This window comes from Oryzias latipes, chromosome 5, assembly GCF_002234675.1.
Source record: "Oryzias latipes chromosome 5, ASM223467v1".
Lineage (NCBI taxonomy): Eukaryota > Metazoa > Chordata > Actinopteri > Beloniformes > Adrianichthyidae > Oryzias > Oryzias latipes.
In genome coordinates, this window is record NC_019863.2 from 4006986 (window position 1) to 4034318 (window position 27333).

The following is a 27333-nucleotide window of genomic DNA, read 5'->3' on the forward strand; positions in this document are numbered from 1 at the left end:
CTGATGGCTCCTTTTAGTGTTGAGGGTTGCAGACCCCCACTATAATGAATCATGGCTGTTACTGTACACATGGTATAAATGCAGCTAAGCAATGTAAAGTGTAAACATTTTTCTTGAAGATACATCTGTAATTCCTAATTTTCTTTATCCTGTAACGACTCAACCCCCCCCCCCCCAATCGTAGAGACTTGCAATGAATATTAGCTTTTTGTAAAAAGTAGAAATAATTTCCTCCGGTTAGACTTTCTTTTAAACTTAATTTGGAAAAAATCTTAGAAGTTGTACTTCTTTAGAAACAAAACATTTTCTTCTCCACAAACAAACTCAGTGGCTTTGAATCAACCAGTTGTCCAAACGTCTTCTGGAAAGTTTGACCTTATCTGAATTGAAGTGTCGTTGGCTGATGTTTCAGACAAGAAGGGCTGACACATGGACGCTCATTTAACATCAAACTCAACTCTGCACAAGTTGATGCATCACAATTAGCATTTACAACATGATTACGGCGGAAGAGTTCATTAGGTGTAAATCGTTTTTAATGGAACAACAGGACACTGTAAAACACTGCACTCTTCAGTGTAGCAGCAGGATTAGGATTGGTTGCATATTCAGCATTAAACTGCATTCGAATCAAATCTAGAAGCAAATCAGCTCCACTGTTGACCAACACCAGAATAGACTCAAGATCACGACAGCTGTCTGCCTGCAGTTGGTTCCAAGAGTCACACAGAGACACGCAGACATGTGAAGGTGGATGGTTTCATGTCAGCAGAACCAGGTGAAGGAAGGCACAGTACAATGAGGTCCAGTCTGTTCAACCCTTGTGCTATCGTAGGCCCTTTACCATTGGGAGTTGGGTCATCTAGACCCACTAGACAGTGCTCTGAACCTTTTTTCTTCAATGATTTGTGATCTTCACTGGTGTCCATGGATTACATGAAATCTTTCCACCTTTATCCATCTTTGTCATGGTAGGGAGAACACGTCAATGTAAGGGGGGGGTCATCTAAGATAGCACAAGGGTTAAAGGTACCACAAACACAGGCAAGATTGTACGTTTTGGTTAGAAATTTAATATATTTTAAAAACAGAAATATAAAAACCAGAATCTACCCTTTAGATAACCTTTCATTGTGGCAGTGATATCTGAGCCCCTCCCCCCCATCCAACAGTTTTCCATGTTTTCTTTAGAGAAATGTTCAACTCTTTCATGAATTCTATAAAACAGTTTAATATCATTAATTCTGGCATGGATCAGTGCAACACAAGCAAACAAGGAACAAAATAAAAACATGAATAATTACCACATCGTCCCATATGAGACCAACGGAAAAAGCCTTCATTTAAGAAAAACAAACACATTTTCCAGAACCTTTCTCACATGCACAGACACACACACCAACACACACATCTGTTTTCTCCAAAGTGCATTTTTGCATGTGCGACCCTCTGTCACAGGCATCTTCAGTCCAACCAACTGGACCTGGCTTTGAGTTTGGTCTGCAGTTTGTGAAGAACAAGTTGCTGTACAGGTTGACTGAGAGTTTCAACAATGTTGGTGTTTAGCTTTGTTGTTTGCCTCTTTTTTTTGTGAAAAAAAGTGTTCGTAGCATGTCATAAAAATATGTACACAAATTTAAATAAGCCAAAAAAAAAAGGCATTTGGCATTTTGATATCATCTGCTAAAGTGCATGAGAATATAGAACAGAACTCTGGCTTGACCGCCAGGAGTGCCTGTAGTTTGAATCCTGAACTTTAGAGCAAGGCACTGAGGATGAAAAGAGCAGCTGCTGGCATTTCATTCTATGTGTATCATAATTGGGGACACCTAAATACCACTGTCCCAGTTTAAATTAACCTCTTCTTTTACAGATACATTTTCTGTGTGCCTGTTTGAATTATTTATTTGAATCTTTGAAGGACTCCTTCTGATCATGTGTAGACCAAACCTAGCCAGGTCCTGGTATTAGTGTTTCCAAAACAAATCCCAACGAAGTTCTTGGAGAAGCAGACGGGGGTCCGTCTGGCCGTCATTCAAAGACGTGTTCTCCACGGACAATGTGTGATGAAAATTCATAGCGGTCCTGGCTACGATAGCCGCAGATATTACACTCAAAAGGTTGACGGAAACCATGACAGCCCATGTGAATAGTAAACATGACATGGTCCAGGAAAATCACACGGCAGTGGTCGCAGCGGAAAGAACGCACCACATGGCCCTCTCCATCGACGACTCGCAGAGCCTCGGTGGAGGTGGCGGAGTGTGCTGTCAGTGACACGGGAACTGCTGCGAGGGGTGGGGGTGCGAGAGCAGAATGCCTCCCCTCTTCATTTTTAACATCCCGCTCTTTGGCATTGCTCAGGCTGTGTCTGTCCCGACCTGTATGATGCGTAGTGGGAGGAAGTCTTGGGATGTGGTTGCTGGAGTGGAGGAGGTGATGTCCATTGTTACCGAGGAAGGTAGAAACTGGAGTGTTGCTGTTGCACAGCTCATCTGGCATGCTTTCTGTGTCTGTCGACTCCTGGCAACCGTTGCTAGGCGAGGGTACATGACTTGGGCCAGCTGAAACGTCTTCATGACCTTCAGCTGCCTCCCTCCCTCCTAAACCAACGACTCCTACCCCAGCTCCGGTCCCTGTGCAATCCAGCCTCGGACCAAGACTGACGGAAGGGTGATTGGAGTTGTGTGGAAGCCGGATGTCTGAGGGACATGCGTGGTGACTGGTGGGAAGGTGCGGGGGCCTCAGAGTCTCTGATGTCCCTCCTCCTACATTACCTGCTACGCCTGGGTATTCTCCTCCAAGGCCACCAACGTACAGGCTATCAAGGTCCCCTCTGTGCATTTCCCCATCTTTATCCAATTCAGCAGACAGCTCATAAGGTGCATCTGCAGGGTTAAGGCGGATGTGCTTTTGCCCTGAAACACAGAGAAAAACAGTCATGAGACATTAAGCAAACCCCCATTCAAGGTAAAAAAAAAAAAAGCTTCACAAAACCAAAACGTCAATTCTCTATTTGTTTGAACTTATAGTAAAACATAGATTTGGGTCTTCTTAGTCTTTATTATACTGTATGTATCATCTAATGCCAAAAAGAAAAGAAAAAAAACATTTAAAGACTGTATTTCTTCCCAAAGGGGAACTATAGGCAAAAACATTCTCCTAACAGCAGCGATGACGTGTGGACTCATGAGATACAATCCAAGCAGAGACCCATTTTGGACTTTTAAGAGGCCGTCAAGATGCAGGTTTCCAAGTAATGTCCCTCTCTGAATGGAATACGAGTGTCCCAGTATGGATTTTACTCAAATTAAATGTCACTTCCTGAAGCCACTTCTCACAAATAGGTCAAATTTAACTCAAATAATTCTAATAAAATCCAACCTATTTTCTTTCTGACAGGTATATTTTAAATCACACAGCTTGCATAATATCTATAGATATAAGTGTGTGTTTAACCGCAGAGGTTGGTGATTACACCTTGACAAAAATACTGTAATGCGAGAGAAGGACATAAAATAACAAAAGAAGCAATTAACATTGCTTTGAGATTCACCTAAAAGTGTCCACACTTAGACCACGTGCTCACCTACAAATTTTTGTGGTGTGGACCTCTTGCGTTTGGTGACGGCGTTGGCAAGCCGATCAATAAAAACCATCTTGTTTGAGGAGGACTGCAGTAAGGAGTCTGGTATAAACTCTAGCTCTCTCATCTCCTCTCCTGCACAGCACAGAGTACAAACAAACTGTAATATTTTAGAGGTTTCCTATTATCTCAAGATATAGTTTGTTATTCCAAGATATAGTTTACTTTGAAGCACAATGAGAGTCAGATCTGAAGCTTGGCCTCGTTTTAAAGTTGCCCCACATTTGAAATGAAGAAGAGAAAAAACTCCCAACTCCTGCATCTGTGCATGCACTCACCTCCACATACAGTCGTACCTTAGACTGAGCTAATGTGTCACAAATGTGACGGGCCAGTGTAGTTAGCTGAAATCATTTACACTTGAAAGCACCCAAGACAGCTTTGGGGGTTACTGCCCCGAGTGCTCCAATTACCAAAGGCACCACTGTCACCTTCACTTTCCAGGCTTTCTCCAGTTCTTCTCTGAGTCCCTGGTATTTCTCCAGTTTCTCATATTCCTTCTTCCTGATGTTCCCATCACTTGGCACTGCCACATCCACCACAACGGCTTTCCTCTGTTCTTTATCCACCACTACAATGTCTGGTTGGTTCTCCAGTACCATCCTATCAGTCTGGATCTGGAAGTCCCACAGGATCTTTGCCCTCTCATTCTCTACCACCTTCGGAGGTGTTTCCCATTTTGACCTTGGGGTTTCCAGTTCATATTTTGCACACATGTTCCTGTATATTATTCCAGCCACTTGATTGTGGCGCTCCATGTATGCTTTACCTGCCAGCATCCTACATCCTGCAGTTATGTGCTGGATTGTTTCAGGGGCCTCTTTGCACAGCCTACACCTTGGGTCTTGTCTGGTGTGGTAGATCTGAGCCTCTATCGCTCTGGTGCTCAGGGCTTGTTCCTGAGCTGCCAGGATGAGCGCTTCAGTGCTGTCCTGTAGGCCAGCCCTTTCTAGCCATCGGTAGGACTTCTTGATATCAGCCACTTCAGTTATGGTCCGGTGGTACATCCCATGCAGGGGTTTGTCCTCCCATGATGATCTGTCCTCCAGCACTGTATCCTCTGTTCTCCATTGCCTGAGACATTCACTGAGCACACTGTCAGTTGGGGCCTTGATATACTCGTGCATCTTGGATGTTTCATCCTGGATAGTGGCTTCTACGCTCACTAGTCCTCGGCCTCCTTCCTTGCGGCTAGCATACAGTCTCAGGGTGCTGGATTTGGGATGGAACCCTCCATGCATGGTGAGGAGCTTTCGTGTTTTAACATCCGTGGTCTGTATCTCTTCCTTTGGCCATCTTAGTATTCCTGCAGGGTATCTGATAACTGGCAGTGCGTAGCTGTTTATTGCCCAGGTCTTATTTTTGCCTTTGAGCTGGCTTCTCAGGACTTGCCTTACTCGTTGGAGGTATTTAGCTGTTGCAGCTTTCCTTGTTGCCTGCTCCAGGTTGCGGCTGCGGAATTCCAAGGTACTTGTAACTGTCCTCGATGTCTGCTATTGTTCCTTCTGGGAGTGAGACCCCTCTTGTGTGGACTACCTTGCCACTCTTTGTATATAAGTTAAGTTATATAAGTTAAAAGTTAAAAAGGTAGAACTAGAGTGCAGGATTTGTTTTGAAAACGTTGTAATCTCAAAAATGGACTAAATATTCACTTCTGTTGTATCTAAAACAAAGCATATTTAAATAAAACATATGTTAAATTATGGATGCAGATGCGCTTTTACAGTCTGCCTGCAGCCTCCGTAAACATTAGAACCCATTTTGTTTAATGAATAAACTTATAAAGGACTTCATCTGACATAAACTGTACAGGTTTTGGCCATCTGAACATTTCAAAGAAGGATTAAATGAGTAGGATTAGATTCCTATGGAGACACATCAGAATGTCAGACGACAGGTGACGTAGCACAATATAAGGAAGAACTTGACCATACCTGGAGTATATGCATTGTTTGGTAGTTGTGACTCTAGACTTTGCAAGTAGCTTTGGCAGCGCTCACGGTGCTCCTCCAGTGTACTGTGCTGCTTGTAACTGCGGCCACAATAACTGCACTTATATGGCTTTCCGACAGTTGGAGATGACACTGAAGACACAATGTTATTATTAGCAGTAGAACTTTTATTTGAAATCTATATCACTCAGGTGTGAAGTTGGACTTTATCCTACCTGCATGGGTGCGTAGGTGTCCAGTGAGAGCATCTCTTCTTCGGCAGGCATAGCTACAGAAGGGACATTTAAAAGGCTTCTCCCCAGAATGGAGCTTGATGTGGCGAAGTAGGTTGCCCTTTTGAGTGAATGAGGCGCCACATTGATTGCACTGAAAAGGCCGCTCACCTATGAAGAGGTTAAAGCCAACATGCTAATCTAAAAAACAAAATACTTGACATATTGGTCGATTATCATCATCAAAATGTCATAAATTCCAAATATAGAAATCACCCCCACACCCAAAAAAAGGGAAGTTTTTAAAACCTAAAAATTATAAACAAGATTGCAAAGCAGCCTTACATGCGATGCAATTTAAATCATAAAAGGGCCTATATCATGCTTTTCTAAAGCCTTTCAGAGTGGACTATATCCATCCATATATGAAGATATATTACCTTTGGCACTCTAAAAAATGATTTTTACTGAAATAGGAGTTATTTATGCAGCTCAGTAAGACGACTGGATCTCTGAGGCTCCGCCTTTCACTCCTTGTGGACGCCGCCCATTTCATGACATCAACCTACAGTGGGCCTCGGCAGCGTGTCAGCGTTTCGCCCATGAAACAAACAACATCCAAACTTTTGCAAAAATGGATGTGCATAAAAAAGGAAAAGCCGATCACTTCTGGCTCCACTGAGAAAGTGGGTGTGTCTGTTAGCCTGGGGGCGGGGCTGGCACTTCCTGGAAGGGGCTGTTCTCCACTTTGTGAGGCCACAATGTGGGAACCCGTTCGTTTTCGTGGATTGGCTGGAGCTCAGACCTTCGGTCTTCAGAGGAATGCTCAAAAATGCGTGAATGGATTAAAATACCACTTTGGGGTTGTTTTTTGTGAGGAATGAACATTATAAAATACTTAAAAGCTCAATAAAGTTGATGTTGCATGACATAGGCCCTTTAAAACACACTGGCAGGGTGTAAAAGTAAAAGTAACACAATCACCTGTGTGGCTGCGTTTGTGCACCATTAGAACATTAGGCCCAATGCAGATCATTCCACAGATATCACATTTTAGCTTTCCATTCGGCAGTCTGGCGGCTCCAGCTGGCATGGTTTCAGGATTGGCAAGTTCTCTAAAATTTTCCCCAGACTCAGATCTTTGCCTTGTACCTCTGTCTTCTAACCGTTCTCCTCGTTCAACCTCAGGATCGTCATCACTGTACAGCTCTATTTTGATGGAGTTGGCTACAAAAGTGCAGGAACCACGTGCAGCAAGTCAATTCATGAGTCAAGTCACCCACAACGCTTTTGTCTTGAATGTAATTCAGTGACTGCGCTCAAAAACAGGTTTGTCAATCATGTTAAACGCATAGCATTTGATACAACGTCTGAAAATGTGTTCATAATAAAGTATACCCAGAAATTAGTCAAATGCGATTAACTTGAAACTTACCACTGAGGGAACGAGTCGGAGAGTTATCTTTGCTATTTGGGGTGCTCACTGTTGGACCTCCTAGAGCCCCAGAAAACTCATTTTCCATGGAAGATTCTCCACTAGCTGGAATCACAAAAACATTTGTTCTAATAAACAATAATGTTCCAATCAGTTCCTCCTGCTTTTCAAATACAGGTGACGTCGCATCTCCCAGTTTGGTTGCATAACCTTCAGAAAATGAATGAAGGAAGACCTCATTTGAACCATGAGTGACATTTACGGCCCACTTCCTTGTTAAAGACCCACTTCAATGAGAATGATGCTTTTGGTGTTGTTCACATGTTCTTGCCGGATTTCTCTCATGATGGAGGACGTATAGAAAGGAGATTAAGATTTAAACTGTTTCTGAGGATTTCTGTATTCAAATTGTTGTAAATCAAGAGCTGACTAAAAAAATGCAGTTAGAAAAGCTTGTAGTTGTTAAGTTCAAACTAAAATGGGCAGACCACAAGCTCTCTGCGCCGCTCCATTCCGATGCATCAACTTGCAGACAAATAGATCCATGTACGACTTTGTTTTCCCCATCTAATCTGGAATCTGGATCTAAACTGTACGGCTGGACAGCTCTGATACTGCTCGCCATTTTTGTTACACCGCTAACGTTGGTTTGGGAGTGTGAGGAACTGTAAGCTAGCGGTGGATAAGTGTAAACATAGGGATGATGGGAAGTTTGGGAGGGGGCTTACACCGCCCCAACTGTCCCACCCACAACTTGGATGCAAATTCCTAATGGACTCTGCAGAAATTAGGTCCTTGAAAACGACACAGTTTTTCTTTCTTTTTTGTCTAAAAATGGCATAATCATAATTAAAAGACCATTGGGAACACTTTTACAATAGATCCAAGAATAATTGGAGTGGGACTTTACGCTATTAGAGTGGCATCCTGTTGACAACGGTTCATTGTCATTAATCTCTATACTTTGAAGGAGGAGATTCCAGCATTCCTTTTACAATCCTTCCTTTACCTGATGTGTAGGACGGGCCATTGCAGTCATCAACATCCATGCTAGTTTGAGCTGAAACCTGAATAAAAAGGACAAGCTAGTCAGAGGAGGCGTCTTTCCCTCACCCCCGCTGCTGCTTACATACAACACCATTGCTTATCTCAAAGCTATACATCTTCAAGTGGCAATGGTTTCCTTTCATTATGCAAATGACAATCTGGGATGTTTACTAGGTGAGGCTGAAATTTAAATTACATCTACTAGTAGCAATTCCCTAGGAACTTTGTTTATAAAAGAGAGTTAGGACCTAGCATGCATAACTGCATCTCCATCTATTAGTAACTTTCTTGGCCAGCACTAAAACTGATAATTTTTTATGCACCAAAAACAAGATGTTTATATTCAAAAAGGTATTTAAATATACAATGTAAATATATTTGAAAAGAAGCCAAGTTAACACTTCCATCTTTAAACATTTTTAAGGGAAAGAAGAATATTTTTTTCATTTTAATAAACGACGTTTACAAGCACATATCATTAGAATTTGGTGATGGCATCAAATACCAAGACAGCGATGCTAGCTTCAACACAAACGTGGCAATAAAGTCTGAAAAGTTTACGGCCTCTGTGGCTAATGTTAGCTTACAGCATAAGATGGAAATCACCGTTAGCTAGACTCAACACAAGAACTTCACATCATCGACAGTTTCCCACAAAAAGGCAGAGACGTCATATCAAAAATAGACTATTTAAACAATGACGCAAGAACATACGATTGGCTTGTGTGATTAACTCACTGACAACCCCCTATGCTCGATATTCAAATTACTTCGACGTCATGTTTAAGGCTAGCATAACAAACCATCGTAAGCTTTGACTGTGCTAGCCAATGTTTCCGTAACGGTTGCTATGGCAGCCACCGCCCCCTAAATGCCGCAGAGAGGAAGCTAGTGCTTTTATGCTAGCTCTCCCGCTTCGGATTTTGCTTCCAAAACTAAACGAAGGCAGATAACTCTAGAAAAACTTCAACACACCTTGCTCCTCTGTTACTACACAGCATTACCTGTTCCCGTCAGTGCGACTTTGGTGAAAAATGTTCCGAATTTTCAATTGTCCACTTCTGACGACATGATGATCTGCCGGTAGAAATAACCCCAACTCCTAATAATTTCCAGGTCAGCGTCATCTTCTTCTCAGATTTTGTACAGTGACCAACGTCACGAGTATCACACCACTGCCGTCTTCTGGCTTTTTTAAAATCTAAACCAAAAACTAGCATTATATTATTATTATTTTTCATTTTTTTATTTTATTTTGCCGCAGAAAAGCAGAATGAACATGTTCCGTTGAGTCTTTAATTCTTTACAGAATCAACAAAAATTGTTCCATTACAATCACTGGCAAATGGGAAGTTCCCAGGTAAGTTTGATAGATCAAGTTCAATTTGACGGCGTGACTGGGTAACATAACATAAAACACATTTAAATATTTTCATCCTATGTATTTTTTTAATCAAGAGAGTGGCCACTAGCGTCCAGTAAGTGGTACTGCAGCAATGGTTGAAAACACAAGAATGCGCGCTCCCGGTCCCCTCCCGACTTTTCATTATGATTAAAAAAAAGGATTAAAAAATAGTATATATAAGTTTTTTAGATAATTCGGTTTTTTGTTTGTCAATGTTGGGTATAAGCAAATAACAGTAATTGTTTTATTTATTTTAATTAATAAATAAATTTTAAGAAATAAGGTCACATTTGACCTGGTGGGTTCTCCAGGGTTGAGATTCACATCTCTGTGGAAATTAAGTTATAAATTGAATTGAAAATAAAGAGAAGAGAGGAAAAAGATGGGATTCTCTTCACATAATATTTACTCCTAATCACAAGGAGACGTGTTTTACTTGTACATACAGTATGTACACACAGGACACATTGAATGAATTAGGTGTAATGACCATCAAATAGAGTTTGCCTGATTGCTTAATAGGAATAAGCTAATTTTGGTTAAAACCCTTCATTAATTTTACTTGATTTTTTACATACTTGCCATAATCCAGTTCTTAACACATATTTAAAGATATTAATACTATATCAGTCTAAGTGCAGATTATTTATCAAGTAAAACAAAAATATTAAATGCACAAACAGGGTCAAACTGTACACCCTAAATCTTTTTTCCAAGTTGAGACCAGTGAATAAATTCATTTTGTGCTGTACAGTTGCTGTGAAGTTGTGCATAATCTGGGCAACTTCTGAGGAGTCCTCTTGGACTCATTGCTTTTTTCTCTCTCGCATGATGCTATTTACCGGTACTTCGATTAGGTTCCTTGGTCCATTGGATTAGTTTGAGTGTACTGTCGCCAAAAGGGATCAACAGTCATGTTTGTTGGGTTCTGAAAAAACTTGGAAGGGATTCCACCCTGATCAGGTTAATGACCTGCATGAGGAGGAGGCACTAGGCTGTTATGGTTGTGTGTGGTTTTTTCTACGACACTATTGTTTCTAATACTTGTAAATTATTCAAAGTTCAATCATACGCTTAATCAAACAAAAACAACAACAACAACAAAAAAGACAAAATAGGCTAATTGATGTTGGAAGAAAAGATTTGGCCATGGTTATAACCCACATCTTAAACCCTTCTACTCATCTCTCACATGCATGTTCCCTTGTGTCCACTTCCATTTCAAAGACAAATAAACAGGATTTCTAATATTAAAAGATTTATTGCCAAAAAAGACTGTTTTCACAAAGAATACCATGTAGAAAAATGAGTCATTGAATATTTATTAAAGACTCGCTCCACGAAAATTGTGTTTTTGGTGTTATGGCACTTTTCTCATGATGGAGGACATATATATTAAGAATATTAAGCTCAAAAATGCATTTCCAAATATTTCTTTATTCAAATTGTTGTAAATCAGAAGAAAAAAAAGAAATCATTTGAAAAAGATTGTATTTGTGACAGAAAATATTATGGGCAGTTCACAAGCTCCCTGCTCAGAGCTCTTAACAACGGGGACGGGAAGTGGGGCGGGGTTGCCATCTGCAAATTTCTATTAAACTACTGCTGCTCTGCAGATGTATGGAAGCATTTCTGTAGCATAATTAAAAATAAGAGTCAATCTCAGAAATGCTTTTTCATTTTCAAAATGAAGCTGCATTTGTTGACTCAAAATTAAAAAGAAAAATTCATCCTCCAAACTGGTTCTTCTTTTTCTTCTTCAGCACCGCTTATTCTGTCAATTAATTAAAATGATAAAGATAAAGAAAATGGTATTTGACATTTAATTTTCAAAAAGTTCTCTGGTAAATGTGTAGTAAAATTCAATTAAAAGTGTCTAATTTGACAATTAACATGGATTAACAGAAATGCTTTTTCATTTTCACAATGTAACTGCATCAAATCATTCAAAATAAAAATTAAATGTCAGTCCTTTAAAATGCTTTTTCGAATTCTACTTAAAAACCACTTATTTTACTACATAATTAAAGTGAAAATGCAAAGAGGGGATTGCAGTTGCGTTTCCACATCCACCCTGCGAAAGTATGGAAGCGATTGAAAATGAAAAAGCATTTTTGGTTTTGACTTTTATTTTTAATTATGCTACAGAATCGCTTCCATACAGAACTCTTTGAAAATAAAATGTCAAATACTATTTCCCTTATCATTTTAATTAAGTGACAGAATGAGCGGTGTTGACATAGGAAAAGAAGAACCAGTTTGGAGGATGAATTTTTCTTTTTAATTTTGAGTCAACAAATGCAGCTTCATTTTGAAAATGAAAAAGCATTTCTGATATTGACTCTTATTTTTAATTATGCTACAGAATCCCTTCCATACATCTGCAGAGCAGCAGTAGTTTAATAGAAATTTGCAGATGGCAACCCCGCCCCACTTCCCATCCCCGTTGTTAAGAGCTCTGAGCAGGGAGCTTGTGAACTGCCCATTATATTTTCTGTCACAAATACAATCTTTTTCAAATGGCTTCTTTTTTTTCTTCTGAATTTCTGGTATTGACTTTTATTTTTATCAATGCTACACAAATGCTTCCATTCAGATGTCATAGAAAACAACACAGGTTTTTTTAGATTTTGGATAGAATTTTTGTCATAATCATAGTTATAAAGAATAAATCAAAAGATGATTCAAGTGGGATTTTAACTCAACTCAAATAAACTAATTAAGTAAAAAGAGTATCAGATAGGACTATTTTATCTGATTAAATGTCATGAAATCAATAAAAGCCTCAATAGAAATTGAACATTCGTTTTTTCCCCCAACATATTAAAACTAAAATTAGAATTTTGTTAATTAAAAAAACATTAAATTGTTAACAGTCTTTTTAGAAAAAAACTGACACTTAAAATATCATCATGTCTTTCTAATAATTGAGCCAATAATTTTTTTTAATGAAAATTCTTATCTTCTGCCACTTATCGATGCTGCTGTACTAATTCCTCTAACATTAACTTTGTTTTTCAATACTTTTGCAGGGGCACTAATCTGTTTATTGTGGTTGTCTAACCAAAGGTGAGCTGTATCTGAAAGATTTATCGGCAAAAATAGATTTTCTGTTACAAACATGAAGTTAATTTACGAATCCTCCTAATTGTGGCCGAGTAGAAGCGCTGATTTAAAATAAAATCTACATTTTACTGTAAATATGCAGTAGTGGGTGTAAGTAAACAGGTGTAAAGTCAGTCTAGAAAAATCTGAAGAGAAAGGTGTTCAGATGGAGGAACAAAGAGTGACCTCTGGCGCGCGTTTGGGCCAGAACAGCCGTGCGCGTCCCTCCCGACGTGCGGTGACGACGGCCCGCTTACACAATGACCGTTTCCGTCACTTTGACTCGCTCATCGAGACCGCGTTGAACTCGCTCTGCCCGTCAGATTTGCAGCCGAGCTTCAGTCGACGGTTGTGTGTTCCGTTTGACGTGACCTGCAGGTGTGGAGGACCGCGCCGTCCACACAACGACCTTTACAGACGCACGCGGCTTCTGTTTGCTCGCGCTGAACTTTGGGATTCCTGCTCGAGGCCCAGCGGAGAGAGAGCTCAGCTCCCAAAAAGTTTGTTGTTATCACGTGACTCGACACGAATGTGGCGATAAAACTTTTTTTTTGTTTTGTTTTGTTTTTTTCTTGCTGTCGTAAAACTTGGTGGCGTTCTACGGTTAAATTTTTCTTCCCCCAGCGCCGTTTTCACCACAATGCCGCAGCCAAAATACAGGAAAATCGCCGTTCTGGGTTACCGGTCCGTAGGTAAGTACCCCACCGATGTCTAGCTAGCCTTCGTCGGCTAGCAGGCTAGCACGGTGTCGAGCGGGCTTTTGTTTGTCGAACTGTCGGGCATACATGGTGGTTTCACGGGTGCTCATGCGTTACTTGTGTTTACTCCACTCTTTCTTTCCCTTTGTTTGTTATCCTCGAAGCTCGAGTCCCGCTTTAGCCGCTAAGTTGTAGCCACATCATGTTACTGCATGTGTTCGCTGTTAGCACAGCTGGGAATATCCGGTTCAAGTCTCCCACCATTTTTTATTTCCCAATTTTTTATTAAGATCCACGGAGACAACGTAGTTTTTCCTTAATATAATGTATTCTAAACGTATTGTTTACAATAGAAGTTGTACAATCACACATTAGTTTATTTTTTTACACACATACACTATTTATCCTTTATGTTAGCAAAATTTAGTTAACTTGAAGTTTATTTAATTAAATATACTCAAGAATTACAATCATTCTGTAGTATAGACCATGTCTGTGTAGGAAGTCGGGGAGTATGAATTTAGCGATCAATTTATTCCTACCATCCAACAACAAGATCAATCTGTCTGAGGGAAGTTGTTCATGAATCAGCCTGTGTCTTAAAAAAAGGTTTCAAAATAAATAAATAAAAATTATAATATTAAAAAATTCCATTAGGATTGAGATATGGTAGGTTTATTTTACTAAAACATAAAGAAGACCAAGTCCATCACAGCGGAAAACACAATAAAACTACACCTGCACTTTTCAGTACCCAGGTATTTATCTCTGAGTCACACTGATTGATTTTAGATCAGTGATTGGGATCATTCAAAATTATGAAATTGGTGAAATGGTTGTTAAAATGAACAGTTACACCCCTAGGGCATTTCACCCTCCCTGCCTTCAGTCCACGGGCGGCCGTGGTGCAGTGGAAGGGCGGTCGACCTCCTATCGTAACAATGCGGGTTCGATTCCTGCATTGCCCGACCGTGTGTCGAAGTGTCCTTGGGCAAGACGCTGAACCCCACCTTGCCTCTGGTGGAAGATGTGGCGGCTCCGCTGCGAGTAAGCTTTGAGTAAGCTTTGAGCCTTCAAGGAAGGTAGAGAGTGCTACATAAGTATACGGCAGTGTGACTGTCCTGGTGATGGTCAGTAGGGCGGTAGGCGTGCAGTAGCAGGAAGGCCTCTGTCAGTTTGCCGCAGGGCAGCTACATCCACAGCTTCCCATCACTAAGTATGAATGAGGAGGGAACGAATAATGGACACATTGTAAACGCTTTGAGTGTCTGGAAAAGCGCAGAAAACCCATGTAGTAGGAAGGATAGTAATTTAAAAACGTCCTCAGACTACACTGGAACATTTTAAGTTTACAGTATAAAGATGGTATATAAAAAGTAATCAAGCATATTAACTCATTTATAGTATAGAGTGCGTGTACTTGTAGTGTTTTTGCCAGAAGACACTGACACTTAGAGTTCTCAAACACCTTTTTCTCATAATCTGTGTAAATACACACCAGAAATTATTTTCCTCCTGTTTTACCTTAATTTTGTTGTTTTCCACCTGAAAATGTGTGTTTAAAAATCACAGCAGATGATAGTCAGGCTGTGCATGCTAAACAAAAACCAAGAGGAAGTGGTTGCTAAAAGAAAGCCAATCATCAATTTTCTCCAGATTGTGTAAAAGACAGACTAAGAAAGCATGTCACTATAGAATCTGCAGGTCCCGCTGAGTTTTATTGTATGAGACTTGTTGTTAAACAACATAACGGAAGCTTTGAGTCCTGCGTCTGTCCAGACACACGTACTTTGATGGTAATCTGATTACTACTATAGCAGGGGTCTGCAACTTGAGGCTACAGAGCCACATCGCTGAAGAAAAATAAAATATTCGTCTTTTTTAGAAGGAAATGAGTACATTTAATCTAGACTGGTTAAGTTTATAAATTCATGGCTCAGGTGCACCTAGAAGTAGGATGTAACTGTAAAGATTTTTACATCCCTGCTGACATCAAGCAGCCTTGTTTCGCTCTACGCTTCCTCCAGAATGCACAGATTTCAAAGCTAAACTTTGATCAAAAAGTCTGACCTTGTAAGAGTTTAAAGCACATATAATCTCAACGCTGCACAAAATAGTTAGCAGCTGTCCAGAGGGGAAAATGCAGTTTTTTGTCTTTCGTAGAAGCACATGCTGTACTGGGATGACCTTGTCTGGCACAGGACATCTTTTATTTTGAAAGGAAGTCAAACAAGCTTCTATGAAAAGTAAAAAACAATTTCACATGTTGACAAAGTCCAGTTTTCCTTTATATTTCTGTTTTTATTTGTGCCAGACATAATTCATAATTAATATTTATTATGAAAGTAACCATGTAATGAATGCAAAGTCGTATCAAACTTTACTAAAGGGTTAAAGTAAGATTGTGGCTCCTACAAGGTTTTGATCAGTGAGAAAAGAGCCCACACGGGGGATTTAGTATTAAAGCTTGGCCCCTTTACATGTTTGACAGATTTTCAAGGGACATGTAAACGCATAAAGTTTAATTTTGTCAGCTGATAACTCCCAGGTTTCAGATTTTTATCATGTAACCAGATACATTGTTGATAATAGGATGGCAATATTTAACCATTATGCAATCACAGGTGAAAGTCTTTAACCTAAATAGTTGCCGTTACATTAACGCTTTGCTCAAAACGTCCTGGAATTTTTTAAAGAAACATGTCCTTTAAGTATAATTACAGTTTTTACATGGTTTCTTACGTTTCTTTGCACCATGTTTGATATTTTGTTGGTCGTAAGGATGACTGTAAAATCATACATTTCTACAAGTGATTCCATTCAAGTCTTTCTGAGTAGAATAGTCATCAGCTCAGTCTTTGTTTAAAAAAAAAAGCCTATTTACTACTAGAGTATTTTGAAAATATGCTAGATTGTCATCATCTTCGGCCTTACCTGGATGGTAACCATATTTTGTTTCAGTGTTTTGTTTTTATCTTACACACACAGCTAAACAAATGTCTGTCATCATGTACTTCATATCAGCAACTAAATACATACTAATTTAGTTTAGGTGATTATTACTATTTTCATATATATGTATATATATATATTATATATTCTTTATAATCCAGTTTTGGAGGTTTCAGTAGGCTAGCCTAGTAAACACCACGGTTTGCTCTCTCTGATCAAACTCCCGGGTTAAATACCCTGCATTCTGAATCACTAGCTGCGGTTACATGCACAAAATATCTCGATTGGATCAATGGTCGGATTAAAATTCAACCGTCTACATGGGCCGTGTCCGGCCCGCCAGATGGTTCAATTAGGCCCAGTCATTGTTTGTGTGCGCGCGGGGGGGGTTGTAGAAGGCTGGCCTCAACAGACAGGTCATTATCAGGTCATGAAGGGGAGGGGATAAAGTTCAACTTTCCAGTCACAGCAGTTCTTGCAGTGAGACAGTTTCAGCTGTGGACGAGCATAAGTTGTCCTGCTTTTCTTTTGGAAAAGAAAATCCTGATAAAAGCGTCTGAGATGTATAAAGCTGAAAAGTAATTTAAAAGTTAGGATAAATGAATGTCATGTTGGCGGATGACGATTGTGCATTTTCAAGCGTTTTGTTTGAATTTCCCTCCAACAGGAAAGTCTTCTCTCACGATACAGTTTGTGGAAGGGCAGTTCGTTGACTCCTATGACCCAACCATTGAGAACAGTAAGTCCATGTACTGATCAGCTGTGGGAAATGCAGCAGAAACATTCATAAATGAACAAGTTTATAAGAGTGAACCTAAGAAATAGCTGAACTTTCTTTTTTTCCAGCCTTTAACAAAATGGTGAACGTGAACGGTCAAGACTTCAACCTTCAGCTCGTTGATACAGCTGGACAAGTAAGCTGTTGCCCTCAAAAATGACCCAACATTACTCATTTCTAGTTTAATGACATGCAATGTTTCTTGTAAACAAACTTGTAAATTGACCCTGAAAGTTTGTAACACGCGTTCTGTGTTTGCAGGATGAGTACTCCATTTTTCCACAGTCCCACTCAATGGATATCCATGGTTATGTTCTCGTCTATTCAGTTACTTCAATGAAAAGGTTAGTGGTCTGGGGTCCTTGATCTGTTGTTACTAATAGAATTTACACGAAAGGATGTATTTTTTAAATCCTTAGCCTATAAACATTTTATCTTGTTTGTAGGCCTGAACAGCAGCTGTTTAGCGTGTTTAAGCGAGTTAAAGAGGCTAAATGGCTGAGATTTAAAGTGATCATTTGTAAAAATAATTAAAGTGCAGTTTTCCCTCGTTTATTGCTGGAGTTGCGTTCTAAAAATGACCCAGGGTAGGTGAAATCTACCAAGTAGTCAATTCTATTTTTTGCAATTATTACAGATGTGTCAAAGGCTGCAAAGCCCCGCGGCACATAATTTATACACTTTCTTCATTAAAGCTGCGTTCACATCGAATGCGATTCGCGCAGCAGGAGTGGTACGTTTCATTGTAAGGTCAGAGTACAGAAATGATCAGACGTCCTGCGGCGTGTTTTGACCGTCGTCTGGTGGCAGCGCGGCAAAAATTCGGGCGCCACTTGAAATATCTGAACTTTGCAGAAGAACTTGCATCATCCAATCAGTGACTCCGCTTTGCCCTGGGACGTGATCAGCTGGTGGGGTCTAAAACCAACACTGAAAATAATCTTTTTGTTCTACTTCGGAACTTTATAATGTTTTATTGTTTGCATGGAGACCATTGAAATGGATCCTCTAATTTTATTCTTATATTTTTCCTCCTTGGACTAATGCGGGACGGCGAGTCGTCAAACTGGGTCACAGAGAGCTGGAAGTAGCGCCGAAAGCGCCCGTTATTCAGACGCAGCTCCTGCAGTAGATGGTGAAGCCCACCGTACTGGGAGAGTCTCTGAATGACCTCATGAGCCTAGACATGATTAACTATGCTTTTGTGAAGCTCTAGATCAGTGTTTTTCAACCGTTTTTGAGCCACGGCACACTTTAACGTTGACAAAAATCCCGCGGCACACCAGCATCCAAAAAAGAAAAAGGAGAAACTCTATTAGGGCTGCAGCTATCGATTCTTTTTGTAATCGATTAATCTAGCACTTAATCGATCAATTAATCGAGTAATCGATTAAATTCAAAAGGTCCGTGTGAATAATAGTGCGCGTCATAGGAATTTAACGAGGCTTCGAGGCAGAGTTTTTGCCTCGAGGAATTTTTGTAATCGAGTAACTCGAGTAACTCGAGGAATCGTTTCAGCCCTAAACTCTATAGTCTGTATTGATCTTCAGCCCCTCTGCAATCTCACATACATTTTTGTGATCATTGTGGCAGAAAAAGCTGGAAGCTGCGGCTGTTCTAAAAGATGTAATAAAGGTTAAGTTAGAAGATTTAAAAACTGTTTGATGTGTGTTTGTTGTGGTTTCAAGATGTCAAAGGAAGACTAATTGTACACTGAGACGCTGTCACTTTAACCCAATGCATCATGGGAGATGTAGTGCAAACAGCTGCCGAACGCAGACAGACTAGCGTCTTGGAGCTTCATGGTTTTGTTCCCTTGTTCCACGGTCTGACACCGGATTCTGTGGAAAGCTACACCGCTAAAGACGAGCTTTAGCTGGTATTTTTGTTGGAACTGAGAGACTTTATGAGCAGAAATGGAACAAGGAAGTGAAGACTTTAACCACTTCTGATTGGTCAGACTAATGACATGTGATTAAGACTCCAAGAATGATTGGTGGAGACAGTTAAAGGGGCGGGACTTTTCCTAAAACAGCTGACGCTACGGCTAAATTGCGGTACCGTCATTCTTATCAAAATGTCTTCAATTTAATCAAATAAACACAAAAAAAAGGGTATTTTATGATCTTTCATATTCCTAACTACTCAGTGTTTTATCAGGGCCTGTTGGATGAACACAGAGCTGATATCCTGGAGATGGGAAATGTTTTTAGATCAGTTAATGAGGGCAATTTCCCACGGCACACTGGTTGAAAAACACTGCTTTAGATCTCATCCTTGTATTCCATGCATTGACTGTACATTACAGCTATACAGCCAATGCTCCCATGTAGCGATGAGGCTAAAAACTTTGAAAAGTAGCTCCTCCCTCACGCTGCAAGAGCATCAGGTTTATGAACACATTTTTGGACAGGCATCGAGCAGCAAATTTGCCTTGTGAATTGAACACAGCAAAACATTTTCACACTCTTCTCTCAGCGTTTAAACCTTCTTCGAAAAATAAGTCCAGGATTACAAAATGGAAACAAAGATCTGATTGCAATCAAAAGCCCACATAGCTGTGGCAAACTGTACAGGAGACGTGGTAAAGCCGAGATTGGACTAGGTCAACTGCCAGTCAGGACAGGGAACACAATGCAACGTAAAATAAAAATAAAAATTGATCTAAAAATAAGCAAAATGGCAGGATCTTGAAGGTGAATAGCGTTTTAGAGAAGCAACTCTGTACTCAACATAGGAAATAGTTTTTGATGCTCTCCAGTCCTTGCTATGTAATCTACAGCTGTTGTTTGATCACCTAGTTTAACACTCAAAGCACAGTTAGTCAAGTAAAACAACTATGTTATGCATGTATGAAATGCATGTGTGCTTGCTGTTCTCAGATTTGTGCCTGTAGCTTATTTGTCTCTGTTCAGTTTTGAAGTCGTGCAGGTTCTACACGACAAGTTACTAGACATGGTTGGGAAAATTCAGTGAGTACACTTCCTCTATTTATTTATTTAAACATTTCTCATCTTTGTTTGTTTCTGCTAACCGTGAAACTTTCTTTTTAGGGTTCCCACTGTTCTTGTAGGGAACAAAAAAGACCTCCACATGGAACGGTAAGAGCATCTGCTGGCATTATACAAAACTGTGCACTGATATTTTTTTTTCTGAGTTAATTTGGCAATACATTTATGTCATAAGAACATAAAGTTCAGTACTATGCAACACAATGGGCTCTGTATGGCAGACAAATCCAATCAAAACGACCTCATTGCCCAACTTCATTCATGCTTTGATTGGGAAAAAGAAAACAAACTTTCCAATCTTCATAAGTGGTTATAGTAGGTTGATTAATTTGGAGGGTAGCTAGAAACTGTGGGCTTGTTGTGCTGTAGGTTTGGAGCAGTTTCATCCCAATTTATGATTATCATTCCTAGAAGAGAGTTTGTCTTTGATTGTGAGACCCAGACTGTATTTCTATGAACCATTGAGACTACAGAGGATTTGTAAAAAAAAGAAAAACACAATAAAAACAATTTCAACACAATGAATTCATTCCTAATTTATCTTTGATGACCTTGTGGCAATATGCTCTACAGTGAAAACAGAATTATTACAAAGGAAAGGGGTATCTGTCTCTTTTTAAGTTGCTTTTCTCAAGCCTCCAATGATAAAGGGCAGACTTGACTGCTATGAGTATTTTTGTTAGTGTCCTCTTCAATCAAGATCACTCTGGTTTGCCAGGGGACTGTAGAGCAAGCAAGAACAGTGATCCCCCCCCAGGAATTCAAAAACACAAATGTCAGCCATACTTGACCTTTTGTTTATTGAACATTTTGATTCTGCATCATAAAAGTATTAATTGGGTCTTTTTATTCAAAGTGTGATCAAACCGGAGGAGGGTAAAAAGCTTGCTGATTCCTGGGGGGCTGCTTTTATGGAGTCTTCTGCAAAGGAGAATGAGGTAACGGATCACCCAGCATCGATTGCCTAATCATTTTACGTGGGGCCTAGTTAGCTTTGAACACAACAATACTTTCTCTTAACACAGACTGCCGTTGAGGTTTTCAAGCGGATCATTTTAGAGATGGAGAAAGCTGATGGAAATGCGCCCCCAGAGGAGAAAAAGTGCACCGTGATGTGACCGTGTCCAGAACGTCAGTAATGGAGTTTACTGAAGACAGGAGGCACAACTTCACCAGCTGGCCAATCGGGACTTCACCAATCCCAGGACGCTGCAGTGGAACATTCTTGCTCTGTTGCATTATCAGATTATTTCATGTTAGCACAAAGTGACTGTCCAGACAGTTTATATTTTGTAACCATAGGAGGAAGTTTTTTAAGCATCAAACTATTAAAAAGGAAGGTTTTGAAAGTAGACATCACCTAAAAATCCCCCAAAATAGACACATTTTTGTACAGAATTAAATGAATACAAATGTAAATCTTTTTCAAACAGAGACCTGGTTAGACTTTGTGTATCTTCAATAATTGTGTAAATTCAGATGTTTTGGACCGGAATGCACAGTTCACATTGCTTTAAATGGGACAAAGCGCCTCCATTTCTCAGGAATGGAGAATTTCCATAGACCCATTTTAATAAACGCATCTAAAAAAATCTGTTTTTACACTTCTTACAGTTTCTGTGAACTTAAGAAACAATTCACTAAAACTGTAGAGCTTTATGTCACAATGGAAGAGTTTAATACACATGTAACAACTCTTAAGACTCTTCTGCTAAGCAGATAGACTTGTTCTAGCTTAGTATCTCCTCATTACCTATAACATTGATTCTGTCTTTAGTTTAATTACCATAAGTCCTCATTAGTTGGCTTTTAGATATAAATAAAAACTGGTGTTACCAGTTGGATCTGCCCAATGCAGATTTGTGGTTCCGTTGTGATCCTGAGTACACTCATTTTTTTTTAATTTCAACTTTGAAATAGCATAGTGCAGGGCTAAAAGACCACAGGTTGTTTGGCATTTGAGTTGTTTATAAATGCTTGTCAAAAGCAGGGTTGCGTGCAGAGCAATTGGAAGTGGTCGTCAACACGAGAGTTTCAGCTTTTTTTCAAAAACCTGTAAACTCCATTGACTTGAGAGCCTTGCAGAATTCCCATGCTGTCCATGTGGTCATTTTTAACCTTAAGTGCTTGATGTAAATAGTTGACTGAAGGTTGATGCTTGCAGAAGCTGGTGTTGCTGTGTCTTTGTGCCTTACGGTCGCTCAAACTCCCATCTGCCTTTTTTTTTTTCGACTTAAGGTGCTCTAGAAGTTCCTCCCTCTGCTGACTTGACAGTACCAGTGCAGGTGTTGTACACCTACGCACCATTATCCCCTTGTGGGTCGATGTTCATTTTGAAATCTTGCTGTAAACAGTTTTGTAAATAAATCTGTTACTCATTTGTTTCCTCATTCTGCTGCATTCGATTTTTTTTTTACTTTGAAACCACGGTCATGTGAGAGGTAACAATTACAGCATTTTTTTAACTCATGGTGATGTCAGTGTAACAGAAAAAATATCAGAAATGTGTTCTGTAGTCCACCGGGTCTGTGGTGTGGCCCACATATCTGCCTTCAAGGAAAATTGGGCTGGTTTTCTATAATTTAATAAGTCATAACTTTTACATTAAAAATATATGCATATCTTTATATATATCTTTATATTTAGCAGGTGATCTCTACCAATTATAGGTTAGCCTTTTATTTCTGAAATTAAGATGTTATCAGATCGTATACATCAGAACAATTGGGATTACATGGAGGTGGATGATTCACTGTTATCCTTAACGAGAGGAGCAAGAAGACAAAGTTGACGCATTCGAATAATACAAGCAAAGAGGAAGGAATATAAAGAGCTTACTTCAGAGTAGTGCTGTGCAAAGTCAGAACAAGAAAATCTTTTCTCACAGTGTACCTGGTTTCCTGCCCAAGTGTGCCAAAGGGCCTTTGGGCAAGGCACTGGAGCCCTCCTTATCCCTAGGGCATAACAGCTCTGCAGCAGCTGGTTGGTATGAGAGTGTGTAGATGGGACTAAAACAGTAAAGTTAATAAGGTGGAAAAAGACATAAAACCTTATTCCATCAACACAAGAAAAGACAGGAAAAATGAACAAAGCTCTTAGTTAAAAAGGTTTAATGAATGAGCAGGTTTATTAATTATTATTATGTGGAAAGAAAAGGAAAGTGTTCAATGTCTGCAGTATGCTTAGCTTTGCAGCTTCAACAGAGATAAAGTCAAGAAAATGTGACAAGATGCAATAATGTTCTTTGGCCTCTTCCTGTAGTTAAATATGAAAAATTCGTAGTCCTCTCAACAAAACGATTGAAAACTGTTATTCTTTCGACTTTTCTTTTGAAACGATGTGATGATGTAACATGCGTCCCTGACTTCCAATCCTTCGCCTTCTTGGGATGAAGGTAAATTACATCACAATTGGATTATGGAGCCATTTGTAGACAAAATAGATCCATGAACGTTTTTGTTTTCCTCGTCTGTGCTGGAATTTGCTTCTAAACTGTACAACTGGAAAGCTTCAGTGTTACTCATTGTTTTTGTTGCACCGCTAATGTTAGCTCTGGCATTTGAAGGACTGTAAACTAGAGTGTAAACAGATGGATGATGGGAAGTGGAGGTAGACTTACTCCACGCCAATGGTCCCACCCACAACTCAGAAGCAACTTTCTAATGAATTCTTGCCACTCTGTAGAAACTATGTCCTAGAAAGTGCCAGGTTTGAGGTGGTGTGAGTGCAACAGCCAACATTAAATGAGTATGTGACGGACAGGGCTGTGGGTGGTAGTTTGTCCCTCATGGAGTACCATAGGCCAACATTCATGGCCACCACCTGTCTGTTGAGCTGTGATTGGCCCATGAGGCTGATAAATAGCAGCTGTGGGAGTTGTTTTTTTAACTCAACTTTATTGCACATTATGCCATTTTAAAAGAATGTACTTTTAGGTATGCAATAAAAAACACAACTGCAAATATCAAATACACATCTGTAACATACAGAAGAACAAGAATAGAAATAGAAATAAGCCAGGGGGTTAAACTCTACGAAAAATACTGAATCTATCACATACATACAATGTTCTGATTGCTTTTTGCTTCTCTGAATTTCGAATACTGTTGATATACTGATTTAACTCAGAAACGAATACAGTGAAACAGGGTTTTCTACCAGAAAATTTACATTTATGAACATGGAATTTGGCCAAAATGAGTAAAAGATTTAAAAGTAAACAAGAGTCCTTTTGCATATTTTTTGATATTAGACCCAACAAGACATCTTTCCAAAATAAGACAAAACAAGAATCAATTTTATCATTAATAAAATCACATATCTTCTGCCAAAACACCTTAACTTTGGGACAATACCAGAAAAGATGGATAACTGTTTCAGGGGAATTACAACCAAAACTACAAAGTGTCTCAATGTTTAATTTAAATCTGTTTTGTATAAACATTTTAGCTGGATAAATTTTATGGATAATCTTAAAAGAAACTTCTTTAACCTTATTAGTGATTAAAAATGTATTGGGTGTTTGCCAAACCTCCTTCCATGCAATGTCTTCAGCAAACATGTTCCTATAAGACATGCTACGAGGTAGTGAAACAATGTTCGTTTGAAATAATGTTCTTATTGCTTTGGTTTTTTTCCTGGGATAACCGGTCAGACATATTTTCCCCACAGGAGTATTTATGGGAGAGAGTAGAAAAGGCTCCTCAATATTAACTCTGTGTTGGAACTTAAACAGCATGCAGACACCAGAGGGAATAGCTCCAAACACTCTAGCATATTCTAAAGGTGGAACAGGGAAGTTAAATTTAGATAGAAATTCCTCACAAGTTAAAAGTAAGCCCTGATTGTTAAATAAGTGATACACAAAAATAGTCTTATTTCGAAACCAATGTTCTATGAAGAGTGATTGATGTTTATATAAAATGTTCTTGTTATTCCAGATAGAATATTTGTGAGGTGAAAAGTTGTGTTTGTATACAAGGGACCATGAAAGGAAGGCTTGGCGATAAAATGCAGATAACTTAAGTGGGATTTTATATACATCATAATTACACATGAGAAAGAAATCAGCGCCACCAATTTTAGATAAAAGATGAAGAGGTGTAGTGTTCCAAATGGAGCTGGGATTTCTAAAAAGTTGTTTTAGCCAATTCATTTTAAATGTGTTATTCAAGGTAGAAAAATCGAGAAAATTGAGGCCACCTTTGTCACAGGAGTTCATGAGAACATTTTTTTTAAGTAATGGGTTCTGTTTTTCCAGATGAAATTAAAAAGCATTTTGTCAATTTATTTGATAATTATATCATCCACATGTAAAGCCAAAGCTGCGTATGTTATTATGTTGCGTAATACCTTCTGCTTTGCTGAGTAAAATCCTACCTCTCAAGGATAGATCTCTGGAGAGCCACTGATTCAATTTCCTTTGCGTTTTTTCTATTAGTGGGTTACAATTTAGGGAGCTTCTTGCATGTTGGTCTTTTGGTATTAAAATGCTTAAATATTTCACTTCAGATTTAACTGGAAGATTATACAAAGTGGTAGCAACACATTCTTTAATTGCCATTAATTCGCATTTATTGACATTCAAACAAAGATCGGACGCCTTTGAAAATGTCCCAATGACGTCAAAAGCAACAGGAATTTGCTTTTCATTTTTTAGAAAAAGTGTAGTGTCATCTGCAAGTTGAGTAATAATTAGTTCTTTGTCAAAGAGATTGATGCCTTCTACTGCACTGGATTTAATGTGATCTGTTAACAGTTGAGAAACTAAAAGGAAAAGACATGGAGAAACAGGACAACCTTGCCTAATTCCTCTCTCTAGATTAAATCTGGGAGAGGTGCCACCTGCTAATTTAATAGAGCTGTTAAAAATTTGGTATAATGTAACAATAGCTGAACCAAAACCAATTTTTTTAAGACAATGCAAAATGAATTTATGTTCTACGGGCAGCTGTGGGAGTCCCAGCTAGACGCTGGTTTCCTGGTTTGGCCTTGGTGAGTGATCTTGACATGTGGACCTTTTTAGTAGGGATGGGAATAGAAGCCCCATTAAGCCTCATTGGGGTTCATGTAATTGTGCCAGAAAAATAAACCACCCAGTCAGGGCTTTGAAACCACACAGAGTGGTGTCCTGCTCCGGTGCTCCTCCTCTGTTTTGTGTTTTCTTTTAATCACTGTTGGGGTTGTGGTTTGTTTGTGTGTATTGCGGCCCTGAACAGGTACTCCTGATGAGGGTTTGGATTGGAGATCTCCCTTGGGGTTGTTGGTGGCTATCCACTGGTGCAGTGAGGCTGAGGAGTCCCTGGAGGCAGCCGCCCTCATGCAGTGTTGGAGCGCGGTCCAACTGTACGAGTATATTGTAACCTTCAATTTTATGGAACTTGTGTCAAGTTTTTAATCACATTGTATACTAACCACTACCAAATCCAGTCTCCATTTGGGGTGTAAATGTAAGGGCATTCGGTCACAAGTAACAAAAAAAAGAAAACAACCACTGCATGTTTTATTTTAAGATTGAGGACATAATTTATTCCAGAAATGTAAATGTGTTCTATAACCGGTCCTTGGGTCTTGGCGGGCCGCACAGAATAAATAACTGTCATCCGTTTGCTTTATTTCGGAATCTGAAAGATGTTTTATTTTGAAAAACTGCTCGATTCTGTTACACCGTCTATGTCACTTGGACGCAGGCCAAGGCGCTCTTCTCGGTCACGTGATGGGTTACCGCTAGAATAAAACCCAGGAGCTAACAAAAGGAGTAAAACAAACTCCTTTGGAAAGTTTATTTGCCAAGGGGAAAGGGGCCAGCCAGGAGGCAGAAGAGGAGCCTTCCACTTCCAAAAAAAAAGCTACATTTGATACAGTACTTCTCTTTTGCACCACGAGAGTGGGAAGGGGAGAGGATGAGACCTGTGCGGTGTACGACATGTCTGTCAAAATAAAAGCTTGGTGTTCGTAATGTTAATGTCTCCGTTCCTCCATAACTTGCCTACAAAAGTGGCCCGCCACATCTTAAAGACCGTGTAAGTTTTGAATGACGCCATACCGGTCCGCGGCGTTAAAAAGGTTGGGCTAGATTTGTTTGTGTACACT

At 39.5% G+C, this 27333-nt stretch overlaps 2 protein-coding genes across 18 annotated transcripts; one reads left to right on the plus strand and one right to left on the minus strand.

Moving 5' to 3' along the window:
* Nucleotides 1-518: 518 nt before the first annotated feature.
* On the minus strand, nt 519-9473 carry ikzf4 (IKAROS family zinc finger 4). 13 transcript variants are annotated; one of them, NM_001305412.1, is given in 10 exon segments: nt 2032-2381; nt 2496-2602; nt 2604-2722; nt 2773-2918; nt 3590-3721; nt 5581-5730; nt 5814-5981; nt 6795-7037; nt 7246-7350; nt 8255-8294. In NM_001305412.1, coding segments are annotated over 10 exon segments (1560 nt in total).
* Nucleotides 9474-13018: 3545 nt separating this feature from the next.
* Nucleotides 13019-22631, plus strand: LOC101156643 (GTP-binding protein Rheb). Of its 5 annotated transcripts, none has more exons than XM_020703047.2 (9): nt 13019-13302; nt 13427-13494; nt 17120-17191; nt 17299-17366; nt 17492-17574; nt 20113-20202; nt 20284-20331; nt 21098-21179; nt 21267-22631. In XM_020703047.2, the coding sequence occupies exons 2-9, from the start codon at nt 13443-13445 to the stop codon at nt 21357-21359; spliced, it is 588 nt and encodes a 195-aa protein (XP_020558706.1). In that variant the 5' UTR covers nt 13019-13302; nt 13427-13442; the 3' UTR covers nt 21360-22631. The 5 variants fall into 5 exon arrangements, with proteins under 5 accessions (XP_020558706.1, XP_020558705.1, XP_011472970.1 ...); XM_011474668.3 differs by having other exon boundaries at nt 13024-13302; nt 20146-20202; nt 21267-21586; XM_020703046.2 differs by having other exon boundaries at nt 13020-13494.
* The last annotated feature ends 4702 nt before the right edge of the window (nt 22632-27333 follow it).

Excerpts from the sequence above, each read along its gene's own strand:
- ikzf4 (XM_020702953.2), bottom strand. Across the intron at positions 5,982-6,794 it reads GCACAAACGCAGCCACACAG|GTGAGCGGCCTTTTCAGTGC; the intron begins GTGATTGTGTTA and ends ACCTCTTCATAG. Across the intron at positions 2,919-3,589 it reads CACACCACAAAAATTTGTAG|GGCAAAAGCACATCCGCCTT; the intron begins GTGAGCACGTGG and ends TCTGTGTTTCAG.
- LOC101156643 (XM_020703047.2), top strand. The coding sequence starts at position 13,443 with ATGCCGCAGCCAAAATACAGGAAAATCGCCGTTCTGGGTTACCGGTCC. Across the intron at positions 17,192-17,298 it reads TGACCCAACCATTGAGAACA|CCTTTAACAAAATGGTGAAC; the intron begins GTAAGTCCATGT and ends CTTTTTTTCCAG. Across the intron at positions 17,575-20,112 it reads TCAGTTACTTCAATGAAAAG|ATTTGTGCCTGTAGCTTATT; the intron begins GTTAGTGGTCTG and ends TGCTGTTCTCAG.